The following is an 11,719-nucleotide window of genomic DNA, read 5'->3' as shown; positions in this document are numbered from 1 at the left end:
TGAGAAATGACAGGAAAGAAGAATCTAAGACAGCAGATTAGGTCAGACAATTTTAAGCTCTTCAGTTCCCCCCCCCCACACAAACAAGGCAAAATAGTGCCTCAGGGTAAACATAAAATAGTAAAACTAAGAGTTGGGGCAGAATAGCATCTACTTGGGAAAATCAAAGTCCAAAGAAAGTTATGAGGACTGAGGCTTGGCCCAAGTGCAGTATAAATATCTTCAGGCTGGCTTCCTTGAAACAGTAAGAGGTAAGCCCTGGAGCTAGATGGGTTGGAAGGTAGCCCAGCTCTGGAAATTTTCAGCTCCACAATAGTGTGGAGAGATCTAAGCAAGGGAAGACTAAGGGAACCTCTGCTAGTAAGGGCCTTGCCAGGCCAAGCTGTGCTGCCTAAAAAGGTCCTGGGTGAAAAGGAACCAACCCAGGCCAGATGAGTGTAGAAGCACTGAGGCAGGGAAGAAAACAAGAATAATCAGACTATCTGAAAGCTATGAACAAAAGAAAAATCTTAATACAATAACGAAATCATTAATGAAAATTGTCCTGAGGTGTTAGAACAAGCAAATAGAAAAAAAATTCAACAATCATCACCTGAAAGAGATCCTATGTGCAACACCTAAAGGAATATCATTGCCAAATTCCAGAAAATCCACAGGTTAAAGAGAAAAACATTAGAAGCAACAAGAAAAAAAAATTAAATATGGTGGAGCCACAATTAGAATTACATAAGCTACATTAAAAGACCATGTGGTCTTTTATAAATATATATATACACAATATATACATACATACATATACATATATGTATATAGATACAACATATACATATATATAACACTATATATCAAAGAGCAAACAAAACTGGATTGTAGTTGAAAATATCATACCCAGCAAAGTTAAGTATAATCCTTACTAAAGAAAAAAAATGACATTCAATGAATTCCAAGACTTTCAGGATTTTGTTGCAAAAGGACCTGAACTTAATAGAAAATTTAACATGTGATATTCAAGAAAAATAAAAGGTAAATATGAAAAACTAATTACAAGGGACTAAATAAGAACAAACTTTATGTTAACCACATGGAAATATACACCATTTTCTGAGCTTGCCATTAATAATTGGGTAGTTCAAAAGAAAGATTGAGATAGAGCTGAGCATAGTGATTCTATAAAGCAAAACCACATAGGAAAAGGTAAAAAGAGTAATAAACTTATGCAAATGAGTTACAAGAGGAAGAACTGACATAGAGGTTAAAGAGGGGACACTGTATATACATATGTATTCTAAATTCAGAAAGAAAAAAAAGAAGGTAAAGGGATGGGGAAAGAATAAGGGAGGGATTTTAATGAGGGAACCCTATTCACATTAGATCTGGGTTAAAAAGAGAAAAACATACTTTTGGAAGGAAATAAAAGTCTAAAACATGAGAGGGTGAGATAATAGAATTAAGGGGGGGGGTATAGAAGGGTGTGTAGATTAATGGGAATAGGATAATGTGTGTAGATTACCAAGAATGGAACAACATAATTTGAAAGTTTTAAAAATTCAGATAGAAACAAGAGAGCAAGGGGAAAGGGTGGGGGTAAGATGATAAAAGAGGGCTCCTTAAAGGAGGTAGATTAAGTAAAAGGAGGGCAAGGAAGGTAGAAGTAAAGCAAAGGAATCAGGAGAAATAAGAAATATACACAAACATAAAATAAAGATCAGAAGTAGAATTTATTATATAAAAATAGTGGTAACAATCATTCATCTCAAAGTTAAAGCTAAAACAGATATAATAAAAAAAAATAAGGAAACTACCCTGTCAGCCATAGTAATCAATTATATTGTTTCAGATTTTATTATTTAAAATAACTAGATACTATGAGGTTGGAATATTACTGTAGTTTATGAAATGCTAAGTTTGTGGAATTAGAAAAATATGGAAAAAATTGGACATCTTTCTTTAGGAAGATGTTTGTTACCCATTTTCAGAAGAACTGAAGACAGACAAGCATAGAATATAGTACAGTATTACATAGATACATATGAATATATGTATGCATATATATTCATGATTATAGATATCTATCTATATATCTATATGCTTGTTTATGTATATGTGTGTGTGCATCCCATGTTTAATTGTAACCTTTTTTAGGGAGAGGGGGAAAAGAATAAAATAAAAAGTATACAGCAGAAAAGTATACAAAAAGCAAAGATAGACAACTCTGAATAATGTATAATATTTATTATATAGGCTCTTGAAATGGAAATTTATTGCTTTATATTTTGAATCCTCTTATGTTCTGCTATGGACATGGCCATTTTTTTTTTCTGATTTTGTATTTAAGTTTAAAATAAAGAAGAATAGAAAAAAATTACAAATGATAGAGGTGCTGGTAGAGTAGTGAGCTGAAGCACAATGAAGTAAGAAGAACCAGGAGTTCATTGTGCAAATTAACAGCACTGTTTTAAAAATAATCAACCTGAAAGACTTGACTGCTCTGACCAATAAATTGATCTAAAACAATCTAAAGGAATCATGATGAAAAAATGCTATCTTCTTCCAGAGAGAGAGTACTTATAAAGTCTGAAAGCAAACTGAAGTATAATGTTCTTATTTCTTTTTTTGAAATGTGGCTAACGTAAATATGCTTTATATGATCTCATATGTACAATTTATATCACATTGCTTGCATGGTCAGAGCATGGGAGGGGTTGGGATTAAGGGAGAGAATTTGGGACTCAAAATTTAAAAAGAAAAGAGTATTAAAAACAATCAAAATGTTTAAAGAAGTTGCTTTTTAAAAAAAGTTTAATTTGAAGTTTCACTAAATAGCAAAATGGAAATTCATCTATCAACTATTAAACTGGGGAATTTTCATATATCACTTTCAAGCTCTTATTCTAAAAATCATTAAGAGAATTGAAAAATAGCTAACAAATTAACCAGTTTAAATTCATCACTCCTATTTTTTATTTGTTTATTCTGCTAAACTGTTAGGTTAAGGTTAGTGTTAACTCAAAAACAGTTAATTGCCAAATTAATGTAGCAGAAGGAAGGAAAAAGTCCTGAGCAGGTATCAAACTAGATACTTAGTTTATGAATGAGAGTTGGATATGGTCTTGTTCTATACAAAATGAGTGTTTTCTCTTTTATATCTGTCAAGTATTCAATCTGGGGAAGAGTTGCTGATATATTATCATGGATCATATATTTTTCAGTGTTTCATATGGTAAGCAGATGCAGCACAAGTCAACACAATCCAAGGTGACAGGAATTTGAGAAGAAAATTGCTTTTGGGTTCTCTATACATTATCAGTTATGTGACAGTAAGTACTTGACACCAATATTATATATACAGTAGCTAGAAGAAGTAGGTAATTTTCTTTCCTTTTTGTTTCTGCTACACATTCCCAGAGGGTTCTTTTGTACATGCACTATATCATTAAAGATATGCTGTAAAATATCATTGTATGCCATCTTTTTAAAAGGGAATATATACCTCCTACCAAATGTGTTACAGATTAAAATGGGTAGATCCAAGTCTATTCTCCCCACCTCAAAAAATTAGGAAAAAGGAAAATTTCCTTCAAATTTTCTTTTTTTCTATGATAAAATATTATATACTAGGTTACAAAAGCATCCTAGTAAAAGCTAATTTTAAAATTTCATAACCAAATAAGCAAAAGTGTCTGATAAATATCATTCCTCATTGCATAGGTATGGAAAATTAACTTTATTTTTACATAAATATCACAGTACTTTATTGAACAAAATTGCTCCTTTATATGTGAGTTAAAATTTTTACATTAAATTATTTTGGGTTGAATTTACAACTATTGATTAAAACATGCATTACCACTGATTAATGAATAAAATAACTACATATGGAATTATAAGAATTATCATTAAGAATTCCCAGCATATTCACATTAAATTTTTTGTACAGATGCCCCCATTTTATGAAATTATGAATTTATCTTTTTCCTTTGAGTCATTTTTTATTTTCCTTTTAAAAAATGTGTCCACTTCTATTCACCCCCCACAAAATAAACAAAGTCAATCACATGATGTCAAATTAATTCCATGGCAATACACAGAGTGATGAGTCATTGAGTGAAGCTTTTTTTAATGAAGACATTAGGAAAACTGGCATTCAGTTCTAGAACAACTCTATTATCAATCTGTGAACAGAAGGACACATCAAGTAAAGAAAGATTTTTACAAGATTCCAGCAATTTTCTTAAAGATGCAGGGCTTACCATTCTTGTCCCTGTGTTTAAAAAAGAAAAAAAAAAAAGGTTTAAGTGAATTATTCACAGAAAATGAATTGTTCTTTTTAAGACTATAAATTTACATACTTTTGATCACTGAAAATCCAAATTTAATGACTTCTATTTTTAAAAGTTTAGATTTCCCATTCATTATGAAGTTTGAACCTTGAATTTTGGCAATTCTTTGCATGTAATATGAAGAAAACTGTCAGCCACCTACATTCCTATTTTCCTATTCTAAATTAAGTAATGCAATAATGGAAGTAATTTTGATCTAACTAAGGTACCTTAGCAAACAATGCAAATACTATGACACATGTGGAAGATTTTTAAGGAAACACTATAAAATCATTTAAAAAAATCAACCTTGAGATTTTAAAGTTTCTAACAGATTACTATTTTCTATTAAAAACATTTTTAAAAATATGACATTATAGAATTTGGTTTGATTGTTAACTTTTACCTATGGCTTATTAGTTTAGTGGGAAAAGTACTGCTTTTAGAATCAGAAAACTTAGAATCAAATTATCATTCTATTTCCAGTTAGCTTATGACCTTACATTAATCATTGCTTGTCTAGGCTTTCTTTCTTTCTTTTTTTTTTTTTTTTCAATCTGTGAAATGGGGAGGCTAGCTAAAGTGATCTTCAGGGTCTATCTTTAACACATTCTCTCCTTTTCATATTAAAATTGCCCCATTTTCTGCTTCCTTAGTTCTGTTTATTGAAACTACCACTTAAAAAATCCTCCAGATTCAAAACCTTAGTCACTTTTTACTCTTTACTCTCTATACCCTCAATTTAATCAGTTACTAAGACTTATAGGTTCTACTTTCACATTATGTGTAATATTCTTATTTTTTATTATATTTTAACCTGGATTACATCAGGAATAACAAGTTTTCGTCTCTGATCTTTCATATATACTGGATTACATCAGGAATAACAAGTTTTTGTCTCTGATCTTTCATATATATATATATATATATATCTTAAAATCCATTTTTCAAAAGGCAGCCAGATGACACAGTAGATTTGAGTACTGGGCTTGGAGTCAGAAAAAACTGAGTTCAAATCCAGTCTCAGATACTTCCTAGTTATGTATAAATCACTTAACCTTTCCAAGCTTCATTTTTACAAATATTACATGGGGATAATAATAGCACCTACTTCACAAGATTATTATGAGGATCAAATGAGATCATATATAAAGCACTAAGCACAAAGCTGGCATACAGGAGGCTCTGAATAAATGCTTGTTAATAAATGCTTGTTGTCTTCTTATTTCCACTTACTAATGAGTATGCCTGACTTGCCTACCACTGCCCCATATAAAAACAAAAACAAAAACACACTTCTGTGGACTTCACTGCCAGGAGGATAAAATAAAAACTTTTAATGTTTTATTCAAGGCCCAATACAATTTGGCTCTAAACTACCTTTCCAAATTTATTGCATTTTACTCCCTTTAATACATTCTCTATTCAGCTCAATTGGACCTCAGTATATTTTTATGTGTGTATACACACACGTGTATAAATATATACATACATATGTATGTATATATTTATGTGTTATATAGTCATCTATTCCTGAATTGCATTTTCCCCATATCACTGTAGGTTGAAATCTTTTTCTTCCTTTGAAGATCAGCTCAGAAGTGTCTCCTCTATGACATATTGAGAGATGTCAAAGAATTCCAAAATTGAAAGAGACCTGAGAAACTATTTCACCCAAATTTATAAGGCATATATGGTTCCTTATAAAGGTGTATATTACCAAAATGCTTTCTAGAATGACTGGACCAATTCACAATTCTATCGGTTGTATACAAGTGTACCTGTTTTCCTGAAATCCTGCCAACAACTGTCATTTTAAGTTTTTGCCATTTTTAACAATCTGAAGAGTATGAGGTTGAACTTCAAAGATGGTTTAATTTTTGTTTCTATTATGAATAATGATTTGGAACATTTTTATATGAGTATTATACCACAGTTTGAGTTTGATCCTTTGAGAAGTTCCTGTTGAGATATTCTGACCATTTGTCTTCTGGGAACAGCTCTTGTTTTTTATATTTGAATAATTTCCCCAGATATCTTGAATAGCAGTATTTATCTTATTCATGTTCATGACATATTATGATTGTTAATTGGTGGTAAATGATTATTAATATGGGGTTTACTTTTCTCCATCATTTTCTTATGTTTCCTTTCTTAGTACTTCTCCCCCACCTTTACAAAAAAGTGATAAAAGTTAAGCAAAGTAATTAATTAACATTAATTATTTGTAACAGAAACAACTTCCTTTCCATTTTTCCTATTTAACTACTTTGATATTCCTTGGAGACATTAGATTTGAGATGACACTTATTTTTCCTTATCCTATTATTAGTACAACTATGTCATGTAGCCCCTTCCAACTGTTCAAATAAATGTATCTTTCTAGGCTTCCCTTTACTTTTGGGTCTGCATTTAAAAATTTCAAACTCAGCATCATTAGGAATGCTTTAAAACCCTGTATTCTAATAAAGATCCATTTTATTCCTTGTGATTTCCTAGGATAAATTATTTATACACACACACACACACACACACACACACACACACATATAAGATAAGCCTATATCTCTTGTCTTTTGGTATACTGTAGTATGGTGGTGCAATGGATAGACTGGAATCAGAAAAACCTTAGCTCTTATCTTGTCTCAATGCTTACTAGCTGTATGAATGAAAAAGTCACAATCCCTAATTGCTTCAGTTTCTTCATTTGTAAAACTGGGATTAATAATAATATAGGGTTGTTGTGAGGACTAAATGAAATATCATTTACAAAGCATGAAGCACAAAGTCTAGCATATAGTAGCCTCTTAATAAATTATTATTTATTATTATTAGATCTCTTCTTATTTATGATAGAAGTTTCCAGGTCTGTGTGATCTTAATTCTTTTGTGTGGTACTAAAACTCTTGTCCTCTGTCTTCTTGCAGTATTTTTTGATCTGGGAGTTTTGGATCTTCACAATGACATTTCTGAGACTTTTTCTTTTGGGGTTTAGGTTAGTTTAGTTAGTTACTTTTCAGGAAGTGATTGGTGGATTTTTTTTTTTAACTTTGCCTTTGGTTCTAACACAACTGTGTAGTTTCCACTTATTATTTCTTGAAACATAGTTCTAGGCTTTTAAAGGAAGTATGTCAAGATTCTGACACTATCTCTATGAACTTTTTTCCAGGTCTGTTATTTTTGATAGTAGACACTTTATATCTCCTCCCCTCCACACACACTTTTTAAATCTTTGGTTTTATTCTATAATTTCTTGCCACTTCAAGGAGACACTGATTTGTGTCTAATCCTTATAATTTTTCAGGGAATCTGTTAAGTGAAGGTATAATATTCTTTTCTTAGCTATTTATTCACTGTCCACTTCTTTCTTTCAGAGCTTTTATTTTATGCTCATTGCTTACTTTATTTCTTTCAGGTGTTCATATAATCCTTGTGGAAAAATCCATCTTTTCCCCTTTGAGTTTTTACTTTTATTTGTTGTAGGTATAATCTTTCTTAGGTTGAATTTTTGGGTATCATTGGATACACACATATATACATGTATATATGTATTTATATTAGCAGTCAGTATCTTCTGCTTAAGGCAACTAGGCAAGGCAGCTAGACAGCATAATAGATAGTGGAAGACTCATCTTCCCGAGTTCAAATCTGGCTTTAGACACATAGTAATCAAATGATGCCAGACAAGCCACTTAGCCCTGTTTGCCTCAGTTTCTTTATCTGTTAAATGAGTCAGAGAAGGAAATAGTAAACCATACTAGTATCTTTGTCAAGAAAACCCTCCCCAAAGAGGTCATGAAGAGTTGCATATAACTGAACAATACCACCACCACAAAACAATCTTCTATATATCAAGGTGATACAGTTATAGTAGCTAGAGTATTAGGCCTGGAATGAGGAACTCTCATCTTGTTGAGTTGATGTCTGGCCCAAATACTCACTAGCTTATCCCCATTTGCCTATTTCTTCATCTATAAAAAGAGATGGAGAAGAAAATGACAAATTACTCTACTAACTTTGCCAAGAATATCTCAAACAGGATAATGAGTGAAACGTGACTGAAAATGACTAAACACACAATGAACTCATATGGGCATATGTAAAGAATGTTTCATATGATAAATGTATTAATCTAAGAATGACAGAGTGAGAAGAGATTTCAAAATTTCTGTTGTTTAGCAGATGATCTTCACTTACTAGATCTTTAAAGAAGGCAATCCCATAATTTCTTTTAAGAACCAGTGCACTTAATTTGTCTAAGATTATTTACATATGTATATATCTTATATAATCTCTTTCTCTTTCTCTGTGTATACATATACATACATACACACATACACACACATATACATGTGTAAGTATGTATGTATCCTCTTAAGATCTCTCAAATGATCAATATTTATGGAATTATTTTAAAGATGTTGAATCCTTTATTAAAAATATAATTATATTTTATTAAATTATCTCTTTGTATTGTTTTCCAGGTCTGTTATTTTTGATAGTAGATGCTTTATATTTTTCCCTATGTATACCTATGTACACCTCTTAATATTCTGTTCTCACTGAAATTATCTAGTTAATCCTTTATTACTTGAAAATCATTATTAATTAAATTAAAAGTTTTCTCACCAGATTAATAATTATAAAACTCATAGTCTGATTTGTTTTTGTTCCTGTTTGTTTGCTTCTGGACACCAACCTAAAGAGATCCTATAAAGAAAGTTCCTCTACTAATACACTTCTGCAAATGCCTAGCAACTTCTTCCTGTAGAGAGTACTAAGGGAAGTAAAAACTATAATTACTCTCTATTCTTTTGCATTTTGTATAGTACTCAATTTAGAAGTATTCAGTCAGGATGCTGTTCCCTTCCTGCTTCACAAAAGTAATCGAAATAAAAGAAATATGATTGTAAGATAATTCACAGAACATTTTCTTACCTAATATATCTAGTTGCCGTAAATGAGAGCAGTTATTAGCCAACTCTTCAATATCTGTATCACACACAGACCTATTGGCAGTAAGAAAGAGCTTTTGCAAGTTTGGTAGTTTTCGTGCAAGGTTTGCAAAGCATCCAGTGCTGCTCTGTAGGGTAGGACACCAACCAAGGTCAAGTTCCTCCAAAAGTTGACATCCAGAAGCCAGTTCTGCTATACCGTTTTCAGTAATATTCTTGCATCTCCAAAGATCTAGGGTACGAAGTTTTTTGCATTTGGCTCCTATCATACTAGCTATTACATCATAGTCTTCAATCTGTGAACCAAAAAAAGATCAGTCTTTTATGTACTTTTATTTTCAGAAATGTAAACTTTTAAAAACACTATTGGAGTCTTAATTACCCATTAACATCTGCAAGAATAGTGTGTAAATGAGAGAGACAGAGAAAGACAGAAAGAGAGAGACAGAGACAGAGAAAGAGATATTGATTCTTGGCTTTTGTCATACCAAAGGGAATACCTGAACAATTGTCACAGCCTTAAGACTTAGTTGTTGTAGAAACTCCCTTCCTCAGGGCCACAGTTTGGCATTTTCTTCCCCTTATTCTTCACCTTTTTCTCCTAACCTCCAATTGCTTGGGACTAATGTTTCCTACCTAGTTTCTTAGGCAGGTGCAGAGTGGGGAACAAGGTGGCAGAATTAACAAGTGTGAAAGAAGAAAGAGGATAGCCCCAAGACTCCCCTTCCATTTTATCCAATTACTTAGTGTTATTACTGACTAAGCCCCAGTCCCAGCTGGGTCTGATAATGCAGCAATTTCACTTCCCATTGTCACCTCATTCACTTCTACATCCCCAGTCTCAATGGGACTAGTTCTGTTCTTTGTCCCAAGGCCGTACATCCCATCCCACTTTATTATAACAAAAATTCTACCATTTCTCCCCTCTATGACAGATTCTACAATGACTGTCTGAAAAAAGAAGATTGGGGAGTGAAGATAGGATGGGGCTTTTTAATTACTGCCTACTCCATGAATTGATATGAATTGTCTACTTCTCCATCTCCCAATTCTTAAGAGGAAAGAAAAGTAGACATATCAATAGTAAATACAAGGAAGAAAAGGGTATGGTAGGAACTACTCAAGGACTTTCTCCAGGAGGGTTATATTGATAGGAAGCATTGCCCTTATAGCTGCCTGACCACCACCTTCTGGAATTCCCTTCTTGGTCCCTCATTCCACCTTATCCTCTTTCTTGTACCTAATCTCAGGTTGTCTTATTCTTAGACCCATCTTTCCCAAGTTCTATTCTATCCAGCAGTACATTTATTGCAGTGAGCCAGGGGACTTGCCTGGTAAGTGAAAAATGAGGGTATTTTATTTCTGCCACAAGGATGGTAGAATACAAAGACACACTATTACATGATTAACTTCTATAGTACTTTACTTTTATGAATCATAGGATGATATGGTTATTTTGAGGAAAGTACCTACCACTACTTAGAATATTATTTCTATGGGAAAATGTTTCAAGTTTCCAACAACAAACTTACACCTGAACTTTTCAAAAACAATCCTTTTACAAGCTCATTATCTGTATACTCACATTCCTATTAAGAAAGATCCAATCACTAATGTTTGACCATCTTCAGCACATCATAAAATGATAAAAATTTTCACTATTTAATGAAATCATTTAATTACATGTATAATGAAATTCATATATTATAGATAAATTCATTTTAAGGCTACAGCCTCACCAAGTTTTATAGATCTGGGGAATCCTAATATTGCCTATAATTTTAGCCTTCTGAACTTCAACCTACTGGAAGATTCTCCTACTAGATTTGTAACTATTAATTTTATGACACTTGCTGTCTACCCTATAAGAATATTTACTTGGTTAGAGTCATTTAATACTATATATGGTAATAGGCCCTAATGTGGAACAGCATCAATCAATTAAACAAACCATTAGGTTTGGAATTTAATGGATACAACTGGAATTAATAAGTTGCTAGACAACTAACAAGTCACAAAAACTGGAGTTTGGAAACTGCTAACGAAACACTGAACATTTTAGTCCTTAGCTTCATATGTTGCCATCTCTTGCTGCTGACGGATATTGAATAAGTGTTGCCCAGTTGCCTGAAGAAGAAAAAAACACAGTAAGGTGATAGGAAAATATAAATTATGTGTAAAAATGCTTTGATTGGCATATAATGTAAAATAAAATACTAAGGTTTTTAGAGGTTGGTGAAACATCCAACAAAATTAATAATGTTTTAAATATTGTTATGTTCCTTATGGGAAAAATATGAAAGCAACAGTGAAGGGAATAATTTACTAAGAGTTTCCCAGACCATCTTATGCCTTCACTTTCAGAATATCTATTTCATTATTTATTTTTGAGTATAGCATATAGGATAGCTGTTAACATTTAACACAACAATATTTTGTTGGAAA

General features: G+C 32.1%; 1 protein-coding gene across 3 annotated transcripts in view; it reads right to left on the bottom strand.

The window, feature by feature from the left end:
- Positions 1-3,707: 3,707 nt before the first annotated feature.
- The window catches only part of FBXL4 (F-box and leucine rich repeat protein 4), a 104,193-nt gene continuing 96,181 nt past the window's right edge, over positions 3,708-11,719 (bottom strand). For all 3 annotated transcript variants that reach the window (XM_074310233.1, XM_074310235.1, XM_074310234.1), the window contains 2 exons: positions 9,258-9,570; positions 3,708-4,261 (listed from right to left, as the gene is read on the bottom strand). In XM_074310233.1, the coding sequence (XP_074166334.1) occupies positions 4,098-4,261; positions 9,258-9,570 (477 nt within the window). In that variant the 3' untranslated portion in view covers positions 3,708-4,097. The remainder of the gene's footprint in view (positions 4,262-9,257; positions 9,571-11,719) is intronic.

This window comes from Sminthopsis crassicaudata, chromosome 4 (genome assembly GCF_048593235.1).
Source record: "Sminthopsis crassicaudata isolate SCR6 chromosome 4, ASM4859323v1, whole genome shotgun sequence".
Taxonomy (NCBI): domain Eukaryota; kingdom Metazoa; phylum Chordata; class Mammalia; order Dasyuromorphia; family Dasyuridae; genus Sminthopsis; species Sminthopsis crassicaudata.
This window is presented reverse-complemented; position numbering and strand designations above follow the sequence as displayed.